This window comes from Myotis nattereri, assembly GCF_964212035.1.
Source record: "Myotis nattereri genome assembly, chromosome: 5".
NCBI lineage: Eukaryota > Metazoa > Chordata > Mammalia > Chiroptera > Vespertilionidae > Myotis > Myotis nattereri.
The window spans coordinates 82,541,738-82,566,039 of record NC_138080.1 but is presented as its reverse complement, the minus strand read 5'-3'; the positions used below and the strand labels follow the sequence as shown (position 1 = coordinate 82,566,039).

The window sequence follows — 24,302 nt, the reverse complement described above, 5'->3', positions numbered from 1 at the left end:
CATAATCTTTACTCCCTGGAATGGAGATAAGAAACGCCCTAACTTTTGTAATAGAAATTGACAGGATTAAAATCAACTGGTATAAATACGAATGTAACAAGACAATAAACAGCAGAACTTTGCTGGAGATCCAGACCAGAACTTGGCTGGAGATCCTGGCTAGAGATCCTGGCTAGGCTGCTGATCAACTGAACGCTGTCTCCGTGTCATTCCTTCTTCACCGACTCAGTCCACACCTTTGGGGACCCCTGGACCTGCTGGGGCAGGACCCCAGCACCATTCTACTTTCTGTCTCAATGATTTTGATCCCTAAAAATACTTAATATAAGTGGAATCATACAGCAATCTTTTTGTGACTGGTTTATTTTACATAGCATAGTGTCCTCAAGGTTCATCCATGTTGGAGCATATGTCAGAATTCCCTTCCTTTTTAAGGCTGAATAATACTCCATTGTATGTAAATACCACATTTTACTTATCTATTCATCTGTTAACAGACATTTGTGTTACTTAAAACTTTTAGCTATTGTGAATAATGCTAAGAACATGGGTGTATAAATATCTCTTCAAGACTCTGCTTTCCATCCTGTTGGAAATTGCTGGCTCATATGGTAATTCTATTTTTAAGTTTTTGAGGAACCACCACACTGTTTTCCACAGTGGCTATACCATTTTACATTCCCACCAACAGGGCACAAGGATTTCAATTACTCCACATCCTTGCCAACATTTTTTTATTTTCTGTTTTTCAATAGTAGCCATCCAAATGGCTGTGAGGTGTTATTTTATTGTTGTTTTGATTTGTATTTTCCCAATAATTAGTGATGTTGAGGAGGATCTTTTCATGTGGTTATTGGCCATTTATAATACTTATGGAATTACATATATACTATTATAATCCTCCAAGTAATTCATTCTTTCATGGATATTATTGGTTGCCTCTGTAGACTGAATATCTGTGTCCCCCCCATTCATATGTTGAAACCTAATACCCAATGTGATGGTATTAGGAGGTAAAGCTTTTGGAAAGTGATTAGTTCATGAGGGTGGAGTTCTCAAGAATAGTATGAATGTCCTTGTAAAAGAGGTTGCAGAGAGCCCCCATACAACTTCCACCATATAAAGTTACAGTTAAAAGACTGCTGTCTATGACTATAGAAGCCTGTCCTCACCAGACACCAAATCTTCCAGTCTTTATCTTGGACTTCACAGACTCCAGAACTGAGAAATAAATTTCTGTTGTTTGCAAGCCACTTGATTTATGGTATTTTGTTATAGCAGCCCAAATGGACTAAGAGTTGCCCATGCCCTCTCCTTTCTTCTAACACTTTATTTATAGTTTAGGGGCCCAGTCTCTGAATACCTAAGGCAAAGCTGAAGCTATTCATAGCTATAGTAGGTTCTGAGAGCTCCAAACCAATAATGATAATCTCATTCTACTTGTCAATGTTTAGTTAGGAATATGGGCTTAAAATAAGCTTAGGTCAGGGTTTCTCAGCCTTGATATGACTTTGAGGCAGATAACCCTGTTGTGAGGGATAAATGTACTGTATATTGTAGAATATGTAGAAGCATTCCTGGCCTCTACCCTCTAGATTCCAGTAAACTCCACCCCCTTAGTTGTAACAATCAAAAATGTCTTCGGACATTACCAAACATTATCTTTGAGCCACCATATTATAGAACACATTATAGAACAAAGAGAACAAATGTAGAATTATCTTAAAGAGCATAATTTCAACTCCAAACTTAACATTAACAAAAGCAAACTGTGTCAGGCCATTTAAATTCCTCCCATGATATACAGTCTACCTAAATCAAAGAGGACATATGCACACACACTATTAATAAACCTCTCTGCTCATAACAATTAGCACTGTCCTTGACTAGAGAGGAAATGTATATGAAATGACTCTATCTCATTTTAAAATAACAAAGAATGTATTTTTTCTCACAAATTATCATAGGAGTTAGACTATATTTATGTTCCTTCTAGATGGATAGGTTGGTTCATTCAATTAGCAAATATTTTCTGTATATCTCCCATGTTTTGGTGCTAGGTACTGGGACATGATGAGCAAGACAGAAGACTCCTGATTATCATGGAGCTTCCAATATGGGGTAAGAGAAGCAATAAAAACAGAAATAAAGTGAATTTTTGAAATGTTAATCACATTTTTTAAAAAATCCTCACCCAAGGATATTTCTTCCAATCAACTTTAGATAGTAGAAGGGAGGGAGAGGAGGAGAAAGGGACATCATGTGAGAGAGCCACATTGATTGGTTGCTTCCTGCACGCACCAGACAGGGTCAGGGATAGAACCTGCAACCCAGGTAAGTGCCCTTGACTGGGAATGGAACCTGCCACCCTTTAGTGCACGGTCTCCCACTCTAACCACTTAGCAACACCAGCCAGGACTATTAATCACATTTTTAAGAGCATTCTCTTAAATTTAGACATAGTGGTTAATATTTTACAGGATAGAAATGAAATTTTTAATGACCTTGATGCTCTACCAAACTGATTCCATTAAAAAATAAATGGAAATGAGTAAAAATAAGTGGAAAGTGTTACATAATGAGGCTTAAATATTATAGATACATGTTGATGAATACCTAATTACATACAGAAGAGACAAGCAGAAAACAGTTATCAAAATAGTAGAGGTGGGATGAACAAAAATCCTAACTAATTTAAAAATTACTGGCAAGTGAGTGGCAGGGAATAATACTTCAATTATATTCTACCTCAATGAGACCATTTGTCAGACAATTCTGTCTAAAATGAACACGTGCCTCCAGAAGAATACGTACTCCTTTGTTTACATTTGTATCTATGTCAAACATTAAAAAGAGGAATCACCCTGGTTCCCTTGGGGTCCTTCAAAACAGACCCTTGAGGCATGGGTCCACTCCATTCGTTTTCATAATCAATGTTATGACAGAATTATATAGTGAGCAGCATGTCCTCTTCACTCCGCTGATTTGCATACTTTGAAATGCACTGCACGGTTAGTCATAAATTCTTCCCTCAGCTCCTACGTGGATATATACCCTGGAAAACATCCGAGATGTTTCCAAAAGCAAAGACGCTTTCTACATGGATGCCCCGTATCCGACAATCACCCGGAAGCCTAGGAGATACCCCGCCCCACAGCGATCCGATAAAAGCTCTGGCTTAGCGGCGGGGCGAGGGGCGGGTGTGGGAGGATCTATCTCTTTTTTGGAACGGTGTCTAAATACAAACAATAACTTCTTAAATTATTCCCTCCGTAGAAAGCCCAGTTCTCGCGAGACAGTATTACGCCAGCTAGCATAACTGCGCCTGCGCGCTCTGAGGCAGCCCGCACTTCCGCTTGAATCGCGCTGCCACTCAAAGCCGTCTCCCGCCCCGCGCGGTGACGTAGCGCTTTCTTCTCCGCTTGTCTGCAGCACCGGACGGAGGTCTGTGGAGCCGCGGAGCCGCGGCGCTGCCGAGTCTGGCGCTCAGAGCGGCACATCTCAGCGAGATTGCGCGCTGCCCCCGCCCTGCCCCCCGGACCATTCACTGGTAATCAGTACCGGGTCGCTGTGCCAAGAGTCCGGAGGAACAAAGGAATCGGGGAGGCGAGACGGTCGGCTCCCAGCCGCTTGCTCCGAGTGACTTCCTCTTCCGCTCGCTCCGAACCGGAGAAGCTGGGTTTATAATCGTCACTGGATCGTAAGTATCCGAGGCGAAGAGAGCTCACTGCGCCCCGCTTTTTGACTGCCTTTGCTCCGGGAAAGTGTGGATTGGGAGTGTCCGCTGGGGCCGTAACTTTCTGTGCTGCAAATCATTCTGCAGAAGCCACCATTTGCTTTTCTGCTCGCTAGCTCTCTGCATTGTCCGGCAGCGGCATCTAGAGGTTGGAACTTGGCATTGCAGCTACTATATTTAAATGGACCTAACTGAATAAGCCAGTTACTGTCAGTAACAACGTATTAAGTCACAGCATATTTAAAAAGACTTGGTGCTTAATTTAAAATTAAGAAAATAGATGCTTAGCTGCTGTAATACTTAAATATTTCAATTTATAACAAACTGGTCCTTCTAACTGTTGCAATAACTGGAACTTTTTAGTGCAACAAGTGGCTATTAGAGAAGTGAGTCACAAAGAAAGAAAGATGAGTAAGAGCAAAGATGATGCTCCTCACGAACTAGAGAGCCAGTTCATCTTACGTCTACCTCCGGAATACGCCTCTACTGTGCGGCGGGCAGTACAGTCTGGCCATGTCAATCTGAAGGACAGACTGACAATAGAGTTACACCCAGATGGGCGCCATGGAATTGTCAGAGTGGACCGGGTCCCACTGGCCTCAAAATTGGTAGATCTGCCTTGTGTTATGGAAAGTTTGAAAACCATTGATAAAAAAACCTTTTACAAGACAGCTGATATCTGTCAGATGCTTGTATCCACAGTTGATGGTGATCTCTATCCTCCAGTGGAGGAACCAGTTGCAGCTGCTGCAACTCCTGCAGGTGCTGCTGCTGCTGCTGCTGCTGATCCCAAAGCAAGCAAAAAGAAGGATAAGGACAAAGAGAAAAAGTTTATATGGAACCATGGAATCACTCTGCCTCTAAAAAATGTCAGAAAGAGAAGGTTCCGGAAGACAGCAAAGAAGAAATATATTGAATCTCCAGATGTGGAAAAAGAGGTGAAGCGTTTGCTGAGTACAGATGCTGAAGCTGTCAGCACTCGTTGGGAAATAATTGCTGAAGATGAAACAAAAGAAACAGAAAATCAAGGCCTTGATATCTCTTCTCCAGGAATGTCAGGCCACAGGCAAGGCCATGACTCATTAGAACATGATGAGCTTCGGGAGATTTTCAATGACCTCAGCAGCAGCAGTGAAGATGAAGATGAGACACAGCATCAAGATGAGGAAGATATAAACATCATCGACACTGAAGAAGATCTGGAAAGACAGCTACAGGACAAGCTAAATACATCAGATGAACATCACCAAGAAAATGAGGGGACCAACCAGCTGGTTATGGGAATTCAGAAACAGATTGATAACATAAAAGGCAAGCTCCAAGAGACCCAGGATCGGGCAAAACGGCAGGAAGACCTCATCATGAAAGTGGAAAACCTGGCCCTCAAGAACAGATTCCAGGCTGTGCTGGATGAACTCAAACAAAAGGAAGACCGAGAAAAGGAGCAGCTCAGCTCTTTGCAAGAAGAGCTAGAATCACTCCTAGAAAAGTAAGAGGAGTTTGTTACTTAATATCATCCTGTAGAGTGGTCAACATTGGGAGAAAAATTTTGGCTTCATCACCTGGACTAAATATAACTTTTTAGTAATTCCCAATTCCTCTGCTGCCTTCTATTGAATTTGTCTTACTTACAACTATAAGTGTGAATTTCTGTTTCACTTGTCTCTCAGAACTTGGCTAGGTGTTTATCCTGTAGAAAGGAGTAATGTATGACAGATAAATGTAGAAAAGTTGTAAGATTAGTGGAACTAACAGTTCAACTTTAGTAATCACAACTTCACTGCTGGACTTTGCTGTTTCTCCATTTGCCACAAGCTGCTATTCCTAGTTTGTGAAGCCATCTAGGATCAAGAAGAGTAGTCTAGAGGTAGTGAAGCTAATTTGCATACGTTTTCCCACACGGTAGTTATTTTTCTATATGTAGAATTGCAAATCATTTTATAAAGTTTAACACAATAAATAAAAACTAGTTTTCACCTCATAATGTGCCTTGTTCTTTTAGGGGTAGTTGGTGTCAGATCCTTTTGTGAAATGGTCTGTTGGTGGGGTTTAATGACAGCAACTTGATCCTGTTTTGTAGGGAAAGAAGCCGTTGGGTTTTAAGAAAAGGATAAATACAGTAGGTGCAAACAAATTGGGAAATGTCATCTTTGTATTTTGTTAAATTTCTAATCCACCTGCTCCATTTGGAGGTTAAGAAATACTAGGTACAGAACCTTCTTAAATTACCCTAATTTTTGTACATGAAGGTTTTTTTTTTTAATGCTTGTGTGTGTTTAAAGCACTACAGTCACCTGCTTAATATATTAGGAACAAAACAAAGTGAGGGCTTTTAGGTACTGTTGAAAGAATCATTCCATTGAGTTGAATTAAGATTATATTTCTAAATATTTTCCACTTAATTTCTGCAATTAATATTCTGAAACCCAAGGTGATTTGTCATGTCAGTTCATCAAAATTATTCATAAAGTCAGTACATAGTCTGATATTTCAAAATTTCTTAAACATAATTTATATATATTTTTTACATGTGTTAAAGATTCTAATCTAATGCCTTACACTTGAGCTATTTGGAAGAATCAGTGATAAAATTTATAAAATGCAGAGTTGCCTGCAGTTCATTCTGACAGTTTATAAAGAAAATCTTTGGTTTGAAAATATTAGCCTCATGAAGTGCAAACATTTAAAGCCCATTTTAGTTATGTTTTTAACAGAAAAACATTAGTGGTAAAATGGTAAACAAATTTTCCAGACCTCTCAACTCAACAGTTATACATGCTGATATTTGGAGACCTCACAAGGCTGACTTCTCTCATGTTATCTGATCATATTTCTTTTACCAACATGTTTTCATGATTTTAAGATTTAATAGAGAGTATGGAGGCTTAAGCAATATTTCTCAGTATCTAGGCTTTGGATTGTTTCTTGAGGTTTGCAAATAATAAGAGGCAAATTTTCTTAATACATGAGAGTGGTTGGTAACAAATTCTGTTTTAGTATATTGGATGTTTTGCCATAAGATTGACACCTGAAAAGCTCTCACCTTATTTGGCTTTACAGTCAATCATTTATCAAATTAATTTATTCTTATGAAGACTTGAACACCAATAATAGTTAATTTCTATTAATACTGGAAAGGAGTGATGCAGCATGCAAAAAAACAAAATAAGTGATTTCATTATCTCCATTTCAGTCAGCTCTGCTGATTTTCAAATCCATATTTCTAAACCTGATGTCTTCTGAACTTTAGGTTTAATATAATCAGCTGTGTATTGGAAACACTTATAAGTGTTGCATCAGGCAACTCAATTCTGAATGTTCAAAATGAGCTCATTTCTTTTTTCTTAAAAGCCTGCTCTTCCTGTGTTTCATGACTCAGTGAAAATAAATGGCACTACCACCCATCCCAGTTGCTGAAGCTATAAATTTAACCCCCTAATCTTTTTTTAAAAAAATATATTTTATTGATTTTTTTACAGAGAGGAAGGGAGAGAGATAGTCAGAAACATCAATGAGAGAGAGACATCGATCAGCTGCCTCCTGCACATCCCCCACTGGGGATGTGCCCGCAACCCAGGTACATGCCCTTGACCGGAATCGAACCTGGGACCTTTCAGTCCACAGGCCGATGCTCTATCCACTGAGCCAAACCGGTTTCGGCAACCCCCTAATCTTTGACTACTCCCCCTTACTACTGATTCTACTTTCTAAAAAGCTCATCCGTTACTCTACTTCATTCCCACTGCTACCATCCTCGTATAAGCCATTACTATCTTTTGCCTAGCAATGGCAGTAGCTTCCTAACTGTGTGTTTATATAAACTTACCATCCAACTTAGTATTTTGACTAGGGCACCAACATGATCTTTCCAAGATATATTTGATCTTTCACTTCCATGCTTAAAACCATTCAGTGGTACATCATTATTTCAGGATTAAGTTTATATCTTTTAAATACATAGGATTGTGGGTGCTCCAATTACCTTTTCAGCCTCATCTCACCACATCCTCTCACTGTTTTCAACCCATACTGAGCTTATTTACATTTTTCCAAGAAGTTTAATTACTTCTCTTCCTCTCCTGGGCCTTAGAGTCTTTTAACAAACTGTTCACTCAACCTAGAAGACTCTTTTTTTATTTAATTTTTTATTTATTAAGTTATTACATATGTGTCCTTATCCCCACATAACCTAGAAGACTCTTCCCTTTATTTGGCCATATCTTACTTAAACCTCTGACTCAATCTAAGTATCACTGACTCCAGCAAGTCTTTCTTGATCTCTGTCTAGGTTAAGCAATTATATTAAGGCTTTGCCCAAGCTCTGTGCTTCCCTATTATTCAACAAATATTTATGGTGCCAAGCGGTACCAGGCACTGTCTATGAAATCCTGAACTAAACATTTAGTGTCTAATCCAGGGGTGGGCAAACTTTTTGACTCGAGGGCCACAATGGGTTCTTAAACTGGACCGGAGGGCCGGAACAAAAGCATGGATGGAGTGTTTGTGTGAACTAATATAAATTCAAAGTAAACATCATTACATAAAAGGGTACGGTCTTTTATTTCAATAGTTTTATTCATTTCAAACGGGCCGGATCCGGCCCGCGGGCCGTAGTTTGCCCATGGCTGGTCTAATCTCTTGCATGCTATACTAGTATTCTGGAATAATGATCTGTTATGCATTTATCACTAAAATATAAATTACCTGTTCCTCATATCCCCAGTAGGCTGTAAATTCCCTGAGTATACACTTTGGCTTGTTAGTCACTAAACTTACTACATAGTAAAGATATTAAAATCTCAGGGTCAGGAGATGTAGTGCCTGTGTCTGTATCCTAGCTCAGTGACCTATTGTATTATCTTGGGCAAGTAGCAATCTGTTTGCTTCAATATTTTCATCTCTAACATGGAGGTGATAATATTACCTGCCTCAGGGCTGTTGAGTTTTGGCTGTTGGCTATTGAGTTGATACATATAAAAGACTTAGAATAATGTCTGGAATATAGTAAACAATAAAAAGCAAACTATTATTGCCTACTTACTAAGGTCTGAACATAATGGAGATTAAATAATTAGTTGAATTAAAGAGTTAACAAAATAGTAGAAAAATCTATAAATAGCTGTTTAAAATGTGGTTGACTGATTTCAAATTAAGGATCCTAAATCAAAGTTTATAAGTTAGAGCAGAAACAGGGTTTGCTTCAAATATATCTGCAGCATAAATATATCAACTCAACTTACTACTGTGACTTTATTTTTTATTTGATTTATTTATGGCTTGGCTTTGCATTAAAATTAAAAACTCCACAATACCGAAACCGGTTTGGCTCAGTGGATAGAGCGTCGGCCTGCGGACTGAAAGGTCCCAGGTTCGATTCCGGTCAAGGGCATGTACGTTGGTTGCGGGCACATCCCCAGTAGGAGATGTGCAGGAGGCAGCTGATCGATGTTTCTCTCTCATCGATGTTTCTAACTCTCTATCTCTCTCCCTTCCTCTCTGTAAAAAAATCAATAAAATATATTTAAAAAACAAAACAAAACAAAACAAAAAAACTCCACAATGAAGAGTAATGATCTGTTACATAAACTTCAAAAAAGAAAGACTTAACTAAAGAAGATTGGGATCCATTTCCCTTCAAATAAATCCAGAGTTATAAAAACAAACACCACTTTTCTCACAGCTCCATTGACTAATGAGTGTGGGTGTGGTTGGGCTACAGTTTTCAATATTTCTGGGTTCATGAACAAAAGTTATGAAGAAATCTTTTAAAATTCATGTTTTAAAATATTACAGAAATAAAGAATGACTCACTGAAAACATTCAAACAATGCAGAAATTTTACAAAACTAAAAAGTCCCTTTCACCCCAACTTTCTAGGGTAAACTTAACATTTTTGATATGTATCATTCCAGGTCTTTATTTGGTATGCAATTAATTGTGTACATATATGTAGTTCTATAAAGCAAAAGAAAAATATGATTTTGTTAGAGACATGATTCTAAAACTTTTCTCACTCAAAAATGCAATATGAGCATCTCTTCTTATTTGCTTGTATAGACCTGCTTTTTTTTTCATGATATAGATATTTTCTTAATTTTATCCATTCCCCTATTGCTAGTCATTTAGGTTGTTTCACTTTAAATCTGCTATTACACAGAATGCTGCAATAAACATTCATGTCAATATGGCCTCTGTTTGTATCATATCTATAGATTAGGTAAATGGGATCAGTATTCCATTTTAAATGTCATAAAGCCTAATATTTCAAATCTAGAGAGAAAATGTTTGAGATGAAAAATTTAGGTAAATTATAACAATTCATATGTCTTAAGGACTGTATCTTAAACTCTGGTTTTTGTTTTATTATCCAGTAAGAATTCTCTGGAAAACATAGACCAGAAAGTTTGCTCACTGTTTAGCAGCCATACAGGCCTTCTTTCTGTACTTCCACTATCTGACCACAGAGCTTTATTTAGCATTTATAGTTTCCCTTTCCTGGAACAGTCTCCAGATATTTTCATGGCCAGCTTTTTGTCTTTCAGGCTTCAGCTCAAACCTCACTTTCTCTGGTAATCCTATCTGGCCATTCAGTCTGGTTGCTAGGGAGCATGTGATTTGGATGTTCTCATCTTGTCAAGAATCTTTACTGAAAGGTTGGAAGTTTCTTTCCCATTTTCTGGTTTCTATGCATGGAAGGACATGTGCTTAAATTTGAAACAGAAGCATCATCATTTTGGTTAGTTAGAATCAGGAGAAAATAGCTTTCAAGATGGCTTTTTGTCTTGGGCAATGTTTAATATATGCTGGGGCCTGTTCTCTCCAAGTCCAGCTGTTTAGTGGAACTTAATCTCCAGCTCTACTATTTGTGCAGCAGCTATACCTGACAATTCAGTGAAGATACAGGCCATTTCCTTATGAATGCCCCTGTGATGCCTGGCCTTTACTAATTTGGTTTCTCCAAAACATACATGAACTCAATGCAAAAGCAGTTGAGGATTTACTGCAGTAGCCTGCATCTCGTGTTTGTAAAAACTCAATTAAAAACAATGAACCAGGTGCAATTAATTGAAAATCAGTGGCCATCATTAAAATATTGAATGCATTTCTAGATCATTTGATAGGGCCTCCACAATAGTTATTAAAATATACTTTTTTCTCCCTGTCTTTCCTAGGGGCCATATCAAAACATTATAACATCTCTCAAATATCACATGAAGGATTTAAAAATATCTTTAGTCTAAAATGGCAGATTGTTCTCACATATCTCTTCAATCCTGCCAAAATAACTAATCCCCAAGGTTATGAGAATAAGAGATGAGACACCATTAACTGATAGATGTCAAACCGTTTTCAGAAGGCTAAGGCAGATGAATATATGATAAATTAATTCAGAGATCAGAAAAAGCTACATAGCAAATGTCTGTAATGGGGCATACTAAACAAACCCACTTGACATAGAACCCGTGAGGCTCAATTTTTGCAGGCAGCAGTCTCCAAGGAAGGGGGAAGGGTGGAAACCTGGGATTCATTAAAGTCTGTGTTCAGAGCTGTTGGATATCCAAGATCCTTAACCCACCCTGGGACTCTAGATGACTCTTCCTTCCTCATCCTACAGATGTAAAGTTTATTTTCTTTAATTTTTGTATTTATTTTGGAAAGTTTTTTTTCCCTAGGTAAATTAAAGCAAAGTCTCAAAGTCAGAGAAAGGCGCAGATGAAGGTTGGGGTGTGTAGCATCAAACAGGGGAATTATGTGAAAATCTATATCCATTGCTGCAGGAATGCCACCCCCACTCCCCCATCTTGGCCTCATTAGATCAGGATCCAAAGGATACTCCCTCCCCTCCAACACGCCCACGCCCACACACAGAGCCAATCAGAAGATTATTCTCTGAAGAAACCGTGTGGTTCCTTAGAAAAGAAATCCCAATACTGACATCCGGGCATTCTCCAAGAAAAGGCCAGGTCACACTCTCTAGGGACAGGGAATCTATTTGTTGACAATCTCCTCACACACAATCCGCTTTCCAGTGCCTCGCTTTTACATACTGACAGCCCAAGATAATAATCAGACAAGGAAGGCTTTCTAGATGAAAGAGAAAATCATTTCAGTGTACTTTCTGCCCTTTCCCCCATTTCGTTTTTAACCCCCCAAGTGAAATCCCAACTAGGCCGTGGAATGTAAATCTTAAGAGAACACATTCTAACGTCGGGATCATGATCATCTGAGAAGAAAACGTGTCCTCGCCGCGGTACCCTCACGGCTGTCCCAAACCTCATCTCACCTTGAGCAAGCGTGTTATTTGTATCCTGAATTTATGTGGCCGCTGCACAAAACTCTATGGCTCCTCAAGAACCTTGAAACGTAGCAAGCAGAGACAGCTGGAACCACACAGCCTTTATCAATTATATAAATATCTCTAGCAATTATATAATGATCTCTTTTCCGAGCAATGTGCTACCTCAAGAAATGTTGAGAACTCAGTCCCTCCCAGGGCCCTAGCCCCACATCCCCTGCGATATTGCCACGAAATAGCCCTTCTCCGGCTCCGCAGACCGGAGTAGCGCCTCCCTCCGCCCGCCTCGGGTCCCCGCCCGCGCCCCGGGACCCCAGACGCCCTGCGGGCCGGTCCCACCGCAGAGACAGTTCAAGGTTCCCCAGACCAAAGCAGCGGCCGACTGAGATGTAAATTGCCTCCCACCCCCAGCGGTTTGTGTGTCTTTCCTACAGCGATCTGTTTGGGCAGATGGACCCTTTGGCCCCCGCTCAGTTTCTCGCTGGGCCCCCTGGCGGCGGGGTCCGGCCCGGGGGAAAGCACGCGCCCTCGCGCAGGGACAGCGGCGCGGAGTCCCGCGTCCGGGCCAGAACTTACCGCACGGCTTTCCGTTGTTCTCACTCAGTGTTTGCGTCCGCGCGCGCCGAGATGGCGGTTGCGGGGCTGGGGCCGCAGGGCGCGGGGCCGCGGGAGCCGCGTGACCCCGGCGCTGGAGGCGGCCCCCGGGGCCCGGCCTGGCGCTGAGCGGCTTTTCCCGCCGCGGAGCGATCGTCCCGAGGCGGCGGCGGCCCGGGGGCTCACGCACCGCTCCGAGGGTCGCCTTCCACCGAGACCAGCGCGCGAACATGAGGTTCAACCCCGTCATCCAAGCGGCCATCGACCTCACGTCGGGGGCCCTCGGGGGCACCGCGTGTGTCCTGACCGGGCAGCCCTTCGACACCGTGAAGGTGAAGATGCAGACGTTCCCCCGCCTGTACCAGGGCTTCGCCGACTGCTGCCGCCAGACGTACGCGCAGGTGGGCCTGCGCGGCTTCTACAAGGGCACCGGCCCCGCGCTCATGGCCTACGTCGCCGAGAACTCCGTCCTCTTCATGTGCTACGGCTTCTGCCAACAGTTTGTGAAGAAAATGGTGGGGCTGGACAAGCAGGCCAAGCTGAGCGACCTGCAGACCGCGACCGCCGGCTCCATGGCGTCCGCGTTCGCGGCGCTCGCCCTGTGCCCCACTGAGCTGGTCAAGTGCCGGCTGCAGGCCATGCACGAATTGGAGAAGTCAGGAAAGATCGTCCAGAGCCACACCACAGTGTGGTCCGTGGTGAAGGGCATCCTTCTGAAGGATGGCCCCGGGGGCTTCTACCACGGCTTCTCCAGCACGCTCCTGCAGGAAGTGCCGGGCTATTTCTTCTTCTTCGGCGGCTATGAACTGAGCCGAACGTTCTTGGCCTCGGGGAGACCAAAAGATGAACTGGGGCCCGCCCATTTGATGTTAAGCGGTGGAATTGCTGGGGTTTGCCTCTGGCTTGTCATATTCCCCGTGGATTGCATTAAATCCAGAATTCAGGTTCTTTCCATGCATGGAAAACAGGCGGGGTTTGTCGGAACTCTTGTAAGCATTGTGGAAAGTGAGGGGATAGCAGCCTTATATTCTGGACTGACAGCTACTATGATTCGAGCGCTACCTGCCAATGGGTCGCTGTTTTTGGTTTATGAATACAGCAGGAGGAGGCTGATGAGCAAGGTGGAAGCATACTGAAGTGTCTTGGTGAACCTGGATCCACATGGACCCACCTTTGAGGACTGTAGTTTATCTCAGGTTTTCATGGAGTACTGGACTAAAGTAAGATAATTTTTTACTTCATGGGAGTTTTGTTTTTATCTTCTTCTACCCTCTACCTTAAACTTTGTGGAAGAACCTCTGTTTTTCATCATATAATTTCTGCCCATAATTGTAATGAAATAGAAAAGTTGCTGCTTTTGTGTTTTGTGGGATATACAGAGTGAGTGGGTGGCCCTGTCTACCTAATTTGAAAGGCTAAAGATAGTTATATTACAGCCTTTTCGTACACCTATGAATGTAGTACAATTTAGTTGGTTATGTGTTGTGAGTGAAACACAATTTGGTTCCCTGTTTAATGGCATAGCACCAGAAAAACCGAGTTAACTATGTTTCATGAAGATGGTTATAAATGATTAACTTATTCAAGATGTAGGTTCTCTTTAAAACTGTACACTGTACTAGGCAATTAAAGTTTTTAAAAAAAGTTTTTGTGTGGTAATTGAAAACCAAAATACACATCTAGATTTTTAAGAAGAGGGTATATTGCTGTGTGTTCCACGTTCTTGAGTTGAAGTTCTAGAGTTGGTGTCCTGGATTTTTCTAAGATGCTCTGCTCTTAAAATAGAGTCAACCATTTTCAAAGTGGGATCGTATTCCACACTCTTAGCTGTGGCCCAGAGTGTCAGACCTTTGGGAAGTAGCATAGCCTTCAACTATATCAACTTCCCTTCTTCTCTCCCAAAGAGCTTCTCCTCTGTGGGGCTTAAGATTGAGGAAGGAGTTGTGCTGCTATGCTTTGATGAAGACCAATGTAGGTAACAACAGTTCTTAGCTCCTAGTTTCTGGGTCTAGGATTTCAGGGGTGTTATCTGGGCCCATTTAGGGGTTGTTGATCCACTTTGGATTATTTACTCTCTGCCTCCACCGGTCAGAAACCCTTCCAGGGAACAGAGAGTGCCAAAGCCAAGAAAAGCTTCTGTTCCCTGTTTTGTGTTCAAATGACAATACTTGTGGATGAAGTCCTCTCCTCTCAGGCAGAACTAGACAGAATCTAGTGTTTGCACTCCACTGTGAGGAATATTAAGGCTGACCCATCCTGAAGTTTACCTCAAGGTCTGTAACTCCTCGTCATGCTTATATAGTGTTGGAACCTTCTAAATTTGGTACTGACCATCAGTGAATTTTAATGAAAACACTATATGGAGTGTGACGTTATAAAGCAATGAAACATAAGAAATGCAATTTTATTAAACTATACCACATTTATGTATATATGCACACACAAAAACCATAGTTCATCTGATCCTAGAAATTTGGTGATGTGTACCATATGGCCGTATGGTAAGATAGTTATTCTTGTCACCATTAAAATAAGCCTGATCATTCCTTGCTGGTCCAAGACCAGCAGAATCTTCAATAAGAAGTGTTGTTAAGCAGCTTGTAAAGCTAAAAGCCAGCAGGCTACCAGTCTTAATAATAGTCCACACCATGTATGTGTATTGCTGTCAGTAGACCATAAATCTTTGTAAAATTTCTAGTTTCCTTTCGCTTTTTCTATCAGTGAAGCCTCTGTTAAATTCATGGTTTGATATTTGGGTACAATTTGCACCATTTAAGATCTGTATTCCAGAAAGATAGTAATTTGAAATATTGTGTTTAAAGAAATTTGAGTGTTCTATCATTAAATTATTTACCTAAATAAAAATATTTATTTAATTCACACCACTTAAAATATACTATATTGACCTCTAGATATTCAGACATTAATACTATCTGTGTTCTGTTCTCAAAAACCTTTCTTTCTTCCTTCTTTCCTTCTTTCCTTCTTTCCTTGTTTCCTTCTTTCCTTCCTTCCTTTCTTTCTTTCTTTCTTTCTTTCTTTCTTTCTTTCTTTCTTTCTTCCTTTTGCTAATAACTCCCCTTCCACACCCTCCTGCCTATAAAAATCTTCCATTTTGTGCACCCCTCTGAGCATCCTTCTAGTTGCTAGATAGGATGCTGCCCTATTCATGAATCGCTTAATAAAGCCAATTAGATCTTCAAATTTACTCAGTTGAATTTTGTTTTTTTAACATACCACATCCATCACCTTTTTTTATTGTGTTACTAGAGGCCCAATGCACAACATTCATGCAAGGGGCTCAGCCCCCACCGCCACGGCAGCCGGGGGCCTTTACCTCGGCCCCTGCCCACCCTTGTGGGGGCCTCTGCTGCCTCTGCCTTGGCCCTCGCCACTGCAGTATCATCTGGTCTAATTAGCATATTACGCTTTTATTATTATGGATAACTAGTGGCCCGGTGCACAAATTTGTGCACATTGAAAGTGAATTAATTAGAAGAAATATTTTAATATTGCTATTTGCCCCACCCCCTCCCCCCCAATTGCCATCCCCTCCCTCTGCCTGCTGCCACCTGCCTTGGCTGGCCTGGCACCGCCTGCTCACTAGCCCCACCCTCCACTGACTGGTTGTTCTGCCATTTGGTCAATATGCATATTACCCTTTTATTATATAGGATTGGCATATAATATTCACTTATTTGTTATTTTTGTGTGGTGAGATGGTATTTATTTCTAAGATTTAAATTAGTCAAATCCATTTTTCTGATGCCTAGCCTTATTTTAAATTTCACTTCACTCCCAATGTACTGGGCTGCATATCAGGGCATGCTGTACTGTCTGTTCCTGGAACAGACAGATAGGAAGGTACTGACATCAGGTCAGGCCTTGAGATATGGTCTCATGGTCCCTCCTCAATATACTGTGCTCTCTGTTCCCGGAAAACATAGATAGGAAGGTGATAATGCTATACTGTGTCGGGAACAAATTGTGTAAACAAGGCTTTGTAACTTTGTAGTTTTTGCAAATAAATAGGCTGTAACGCTTGCAGTCATTGCTGCAGTTCCGCCTTTGCTTTGGCGGAGTGCTGGGACTGCAGACAGCTGGCCGGCTTAATAAAGGTTCCTAAATTTAAATTCTGAGTCTGTGGTCTATCTCGCTGAGTCAACCCATAACACCACATGGCGTAATTTACCCCTCAACTTTGAAAAATCTTTTTTGCTGTTAGTAATCCTCACTCAAGGATATTTTTCCATTGACTTAGAGAGAGTGGAAGGGAGGGGAAGAGACACAGAGAGAAACATCACATCAGTTGGTTGCCTCACACACACGCACTCGCACCAGGGCTGGGGATAGAGCCTGCAACCCCAGGTACCGTGCTCTTGACTGAAATTGAAACTGGAACCCTTCAGTCAGCAGACCAACGCTTTATTCACTAAGCCAAACCAACTGGGGCAAAAAATATTTTCTGATATTTATTCCATTATTTGGTCTATAGTCAGGGCCAGATGGTCTGCATGCTACAGTGAAATTGTAACTAGAAATTCATTCTCTGTCCTAGCTTTCATAGGATACCAAGCTTTAGCAGTTGTTAAGTATATGTGATATCTCAGAAAGATCAAATCTGGCAATGTACTATCAAACCTGTAATTTTCTTTAATTGCACAAGAAAATAGCTTCAAGTTGCTGAACTTGGAAGAAAAGGAGGTTCTTTTTCTTCAGGCCCAAAGCTCTAAAGAGGAGTGATAATTATTTCTAGGAAGTTGTTGTGTACATAAAATAGTCACAGGAGAAATTTTTACTCATGGCCAGGAAGTAGCCTCCTGTCCGTGGTTGTATTTCCAACTTGAGCACCATCTGAGCTTTGAAATCCCTATTTTCAAAGCCTGTAACTCTCTGGTCTCTCTGATCCCATCCAGTTCCACGTGGAATGGGCCAGAAGTCTTCTTTGAGAGACTTTTTACAAAGTAAATTATTTCAGCATTTGAACTATCTAGGATCTGCCTTGTGAGCTCCACCATCCAAAGTGTTCTTGGCTCCATTCTAATGCCAGTATTTAAATACTGGCTCCTTGCCGATGGACTAGTATCTTCTTGCCAACCAGTCTCTTCAAGGTTGGTGGTCGTCATCAGCACTGATTCTCTATTCATTGAACCAGTTCAGAACATTTGGTGTTAGGGGTTTTACTCTGCACCTAGAGATGGAAAATTTCACAGGTGGGTATGGTGGGGGGGGGTCTCTCTTCCCGCGGCCAGCACAGAGAGAGAGAACGCAGGGGTTGATGAATTCTTGTGTAGAACACCACGGAAGGTTAGGGAAAATGAATAAAACAAGATTGAGACAGAAACATAGGGAAAGCTGGGCCTGAGTGTGGCATCTGCCCTCTGATGGAGGAACAGCCAGCCAGCCAGCCAGCACCATATAATATATATATATATATATATATATATATATATATATATATATATATATATATTATCAGTAACCGGAAGTTACGTCACATCTGGTTGGGCCTTGAGTTCCTGGCAACATAATAGGACCTGCCCCCCTTAGCACCTGGGTGGGAAAGTCAGACTGAGTGACTAGGACCACCCCCAGGGTGTGGCTCTGCCTGCGCCTTGAGTTCAGCCGACATATTTAAAAAACGCCCGAATGTGCTAGCCAGCAGCTCTCCACAGGTTGATAAGTAGTTTTGTAGAAAATTGACCTTTCTTAACAATCCTGCACATTCTGTGGGTGAAAAAAAATGTCCCCAGAAAGGATATTAGTTCCTCCAGATAATTGTCTGTCTAGTGACTATTTCTACTCCAGCCTAAAGAAGTTTCACTGGGTCCTCCTCAGCAACCTGGACTCAGCAAACATTAACTAGGGCATCTTTCCACATACATTGCTTGCTGATTTATATACAAATGGCTGTTCTTTTTTTTTTTTAAGTTTTTATTTATTTCAGAGAGAAGAAAGGAGAGGGATAGAGAAACATTCATGTAAGAGAGGAACATCAATTGGTTGCCTCCTGCACACAGCCTGGCTGGAGATCAAACCAAAACCTGGGTAAGTGCCCTGATCCAGAATGGAACCAGCAACCTTTTGGTGCATGGGACAACGCTCAACCACTGAGCAACACTGCCTGGGCACCTTTTCCAAATTTTTAAGATGTCTATTGATGAGTCAAAGTTCTTGATTAATGCAGTCAAATTTTTATTACTTAGTAATCCTTTATTCTATGGTCAGTGTCTTTTTAAAGAAGTTATTTCTTCGCCAAAGATCTAAACTTTATTTACCTATATTTTCTACTAAGAGCTTTAAAGGTTTTGCTTCTGTTTGTGGGAGATTTTTTTTTTTGATATTTAAGTCTTAAATCTATTTGGAGTTTATTTTTAAATTAAGACTCAATTTAATTTTTTTCTGTATGAATAACTATTTTTAATTGGACATCTCATCTTTTCTCATTGAGCTGTATTATAGACTGAATGTGCCCCCCTCCTCTCCAAACTCATATATTGAAGCCCTAACCCCCAATATGATGGTGATAGGAGATGGAGCCTTTGGGAGGTAACCAGGCCTGGCAGACATTATAGGATAGAGCTCCATGATGAGGTTAGTGCCTTTATAAGAAGAGGAAGAAACACAAGAGTTGCTCCTCTCAGCCTTGTGAAGATACAGAGAACCCTGCAGTCTGCAAGCCAGGAAAAAGGCCCTCATCGAGAACCCAATCTGCTGGCACCTTGATCTTAGACTTCCCAGCCTCCAGAATTGTGAGAAATAAACATCTGTTGTTTAAGCCACTAGCCCAGTGATGGCAAACCTATGACACGCGTGTCAGAGGTGACACACGAACTTATTTTTTTGGTTGACTTTTCTTTGTTAAATGACATTTAAATATATAAAATAAATATCAAAAATGTAAGTCTTTATTTTACTATGGTTGCAAATATCAAAAAATTTCTATATGTGACACAGCACCAGAGTTAAGTTAGGGTTTTTCAAAATGCTGACACGCCGAGCTCAAACGGTTCACCATCACTTCACTAGCCTATGGTATTGTGTTAGAGTAGCCTGAGCAGACAGACAATCTGACTTGCTATCTCTCTAATATTCAAATGTTCCATATACAGTATATATGTAAGTCTTTTGACCTATTACATTTGTCAAATTTTCTATCTGTACACCAATACCAGACCATCTTGTCTAATATAGATTTATAACAAGTCTTAATAATTAGTAGGGCAAGTTTTTTCTTCCTGTTCTTTTTTTTCTTAAGATATTTCCCAGATGTTAATGACATTTTATTATTTCATATGAATTTTAAAGTAATGTAATGTCCTGTTATAATGTACTGGGGGAGAAGAGAATTGATAACTTAAAAAATGAATCTTTCCATTCATGAGCATCAATATGTCTTCATTAATGTAAGTCATCTTAATGTCTCTTTATAAAGCCATATAATTTCCCCATTGAGATCTTACACTTTATTACACTTGTTCCTAGGTACTTGATTTTTTTTGATGGTAGTAAATTGTATCTTTATTTTAAATGTCAATTTCTGTTTGTTGCTGGTTTATAAAATAAAATTATTGTGTATGTTTTTTTCAAATTCTGCAACCTTCCTTTTTTTGAATCCTCACCCAAGGACATGCTTAGAGAGAGGAAAGGGGGGGGAGAGAGAGAGAGAGAGAGAGAGAGAGAGAGAGAGAGAGAGAGAGAGAGGAAGAGAGAGAGAGAGAGAGAGAGAGAGAGAGAGAGAGAGAGAGAGAAACAGATTGACTGCCCTCCGCACAGTGCCCCAACTGGAGATCCAACACACAACCCAGGCATGTGCCCCAACCAGGAATCAAACCGGCAACCCTCCAGTGCACAGGATGACACTCAACCAACTGAGCCACTCTGGCCGGGCTGAAACCTGACTTTTTAAAAATTATAATATTTTATCTGTAAGTATCTTTGGATTTTCTGTGCACTCCTTAATATCATCTGCAAATAATAACTTTATTTCTTCCTCTACAATCTACATAATTTGTATTTCTTTGCCTTATCATGCTGGCAAAAACCTTCAGTACAATATGAATAGTGGACATTTGTTTATGATCTCAGGAATGCTTTTAACATTTCACAATTCACTTGTTTTGTATTCAATGTTTTCATACCATTTGAAGATTAAGGGAATGTCCTTCAAGTCCTGGCTTAAAAAGATTATTTCTCCCAGCATAAAGAGAATTTTAACAAAAGCTTTTTATGTGTCATAAAGATAATTGTGCGATTTTTCTCCTTTAATTTTTGTCAGTGAGTGATGATGGCTCTTTTTTAAACTAAAAGAGTTGACAATTTTATTTTCACATTTCACAATACAAATTAAAATTTATTTTTTGCCCCATTACTCCCCGCCCAAACTATTCTCTCTTTGATAGGAAGAGGGAGTGAATCTTCCTGACCTTGCTGTTTGAAAACACGCAGAGTCACACCACCACAATCTCCTGGTGAAGTAGAACAAGTAATATAAAACTGATAGAAGAGGCTCTCCTCTCTTCTCACCTTCCTGGTCAAGTCATTCCTGGCCGAGTGGGCACTATTATGGGACAGGCGGGAGGTCTCATCATTGGGGGCCGAGGCACCATTCCCATGTGCCCTGGCATTGGCAGCCTCATTCCAGGAGCACTAAGCATTTGTCCAGAGTTGTAGGAAAGGTGAGCAGGAGGCCCATGCTGAGAACCAAGTCCTACTGGCATCATCCCAGGGGGAGGAGGACCCATCATTGGCATCATGGGAGGGCCCCCATATGGAGTGCTGGCATCATGCCAGGGCAAGGAGGATCCAGAAGACCTGGAGAAAGTGAGAATCACTGCCCCTGCTGGAGTAGGAGGTATCTTGCTGAAAGGCTGCAGTTGTTTTCTCAGTCAGGCTCTGAGCCTGCTCTTCCATCATTTCTGATGCAGTCCTGCACATTCTCATTGTGTTTCCTACCACTGCGGTGTTTCTCACAGAGGGAGAGTCACGGGTGAGGTATGTATTGCAGTAGTCACACTAAAACTTGGGCATGTTGCTCTGCGGGCCATTGGGCACTCCATTTGATAGTGGCATTTAATTTTCCTTTCTTGATATTAGGATTATGCTAAACAGATAACATTTTTAGGGAGTGAGTGTTCTCCTTTTTTCTCTATCCTATGGAAGTGTTTGTGTAAGATTGGATTATTTCTTTTTTTGAATTTTTGGTAGTACTCTTGGCCAGATGATCCTAAAATTTAACTTATTTAACACTTATCATGCTTCAGTTTATCTAATCTTGATGAATCAGTTTGATTATATTTCTAGCAATTTGTTTTCCAACCAAAATTTTTAGCTTCTTGTCATAGACTTGGGTATAATATTTTAGTTTACCTTTTTACTGTGTCTACAATATTTGAATTCCAATTCCCCTTTCAATTTCTGCTATTGGTTGTTTTACCTTCCTTGTAGTTTTCTTGTACATTGCCAGAGATTTGTCAAATTTTATTAATATTTCAAAGAATCAGCTTTTGGGTATTTGGGTTATCTTTCTTAGATACTTGTTTACTATTTCATTAATTTCTTCTCTTAATTATTTTCTTCCTTGTCTTCTTTTGGGTCCATTGTCTCTTGTTTTTCTCATTCTTGAGAAGGATATGCATTAATCCTTAGTATTTCTCTTTTTATGATATATTCAAGGCTATTAAATTTTCCCTAAATACTGCTTAATTGAATCCTACTTGTTTTGTTAAGCTGTATCAAAATAGTCCAGTCTAATTTTAGTGTGATGCTTTCTTTAACTCACAGGTTATTAAACTAAATTTTTAAATTTCCAAGCATATGGGATATTCTCATCATCTTTTTGTTATTGATTTCTAGCTTAGTTTCATTATGATAAAACTAGGGGCCCAGTGTGGGAAACTGATATAGGGTTAAGCCTCGGACTGACCTACTGGCAAAGTCACAAACAAGTCCTAGCTTAGAGGGCACAATCCTCTTAGCTTAATTAGGCTTGACCTTATAACACTCCCTAGATCTTATCTGGGAATCTAAGGGGCTGAGGAAGTGCAGGAAGTATAACCATGGTGTAAACAAGTGAAACTCACAAGAAAAGTGTAACTTTGGTAACCACTGCCTTGTTTACTGCTCACTATAAAAAGCTTGGTGAGGCCTGAGCACAGTGGAAGTCCTTCCTCTTGAGTTGGACTCTCCCGCCTGGTCCCCCAATATTCCCAAATTATTCTCGTGTCTTTTCTATTTCATTTGTTGTGCGGCTCCTCTTCCAGACCCGAACCCTGAACCACGCAGGACGTGGAGGGGAACACTTACGACAGCCCAGTGCACGAATTCGTGCACCTTGAAAGGAACTGTGGGCCACGAGGCTGCGGTGGGCACAGGGGAAGGTCTCGGCCCATTTTCTGCGCCCCCGCCTGGTCCCTCCCACTGTGGCCCCAGGTCCCTTGTCTGCTGCAACCCCGCTCCTGCCGCCGCCACTCCCATGTGCTGACTGTGCTGGCCCCGCTCGCACCTGCTGACCACGTGGAGCAATTGAGGCCAGTGCCTGCAGTGGGTATGAATGGTGGCTGCTGCCCCCATCGCCCCTCAGGAGCAGGGGGAGGTGGAGAAGCCCTCAGGGGTGATCAGGGCCAGCAGCTGCTGCTCATACCCGCTGACGGCACCGAGTAATCGGGGCTGGCGCTGGGTGCCAGCAGCGGGTGTGAGCGCCCAGCAGGACCACAGCATGCAGGAGCAAAGAATTTTCAGTAACCACCAGAGGCTTGCCCCAATGACAGTGACTGGCACTCTGCCTTAGTCTGGCACCCACGCTCACCTGCTCCACCATCCCGCTGTGGTCAATCTCTGCCATGTTCTGCACTTTGCCGCCTTGTTCTGCCAATGCCCACCATGTTCTGTGCATGCCCCCTGGTGGTCACCACACGACATAGTGACAGGTTGTTCGGTTGTTCTGCTGTTCAGTCTATTTGCATATTAGGGTTTTATATCCTATATTAGTGGCCCAGTGCACAAAATTCATGCATAGGGGGGTGTCCCTCAACCCGGCCTGCACCCTCTCCAATCTGGGACCCCTTGGGGGTCCCTCTCACAATCCAGGACCGCTGGCTCCTAACCGCTCACCTACCTGCCTGCCTGATCACCCTTAACCACGCTGCCTGCCAGCCTGATCAACCCCAACTGCCCCCCTTCTGGCCTGATCACCCCTAACTGCCCACCCCTGCTGGCCTGCTCTCCCCCAAATGCCCCCCTGCCAGCCTGCTCGCCCCCAACTGCTCCCCCACTGGCCTTCTCATCCCCAACTGCCCCCCTCTGCTGGCCTGCTTGCCCCCACCTGCTCCTCCTGCCAGCCTAATTGCTCCCAACTGCCGCCCCCCCCCCCACCCTGATCACCCCTAACTGCCTCTACCTCAGCCCTGCCACCATGGCTTTGTCTGGAAGGATGTCTGGAAGATCTCCGGAAGGTCTCCTGGTCTAATTAGCATATTACTCTTTTATTAGTATAAATAATAAAGAGCTAATATGCAAATAGTTGTCACGCCCACACACCCTCACACCCTTGTGCTGGAAATGCTCAGACACTCAACACTGGGGAGAGAGAAATGGGGACCAGCCAGGCACAAATGAGCTCACAAGAGAGGAAGGGGGACCAGCCAGGCACAAATGAGCTCACAAGAGAGGAAGGGG

General features: G+C 41.8%; 2 protein-coding genes and 1 pseudogene across 3 annotated transcripts; 2 read left to right on the top strand and 1 right to left on the bottom strand.

Annotated features, from left to right (window-relative positions):
* Positions 1 to 3,199: 3,199 nt before the first annotated feature.
* Positions 3,200 to 5,714, top strand: TAF7 (TATA-box binding protein associated factor 7). Its single transcript, XM_081090860.1, has one exon. It carries the CDS (start codon positions 4,144 to 4,146, stop codon positions 5,227 to 5,229), a length of 1,086 nt encoding a protein of 361 aa, XP_080946986.1. The 5' UTR covers positions 3,200 to 4,143; the 3' UTR covers positions 5,230 to 5,714.
* A 7,142-nt stretch (positions 5,715 to 12,856) lies between these two features.
* LOC308518988 (mitochondrial ornithine transporter 2-like) lies at positions 12,857 to 23,577 on the top strand (the record flags this gene model as incomplete). The annotated part of the gene is made up of 1 exon (XM_081090861.1): positions 12,857 to 23,577. The coding sequence occupies one exon, from the start codon at positions 12,857 to 12,859 to the stop codon at positions 13,760 to 13,762; it is 906 nt and encodes a 301-aa protein (XP_080946987.1). The 3' UTR covers positions 13,763 to 23,577.
* Positions 21,161 to 21,656, bottom strand: LOC308518989 (U1 small nuclear ribonucleoprotein C-like; annotated as a pseudogene). The gene has a single exon. The product of its transcript is annotated as a U1 small nuclear ribonucleoprotein C-like (transcript).
* Positions 23,578 to 24,302: the final 725 nt, after the last annotated feature.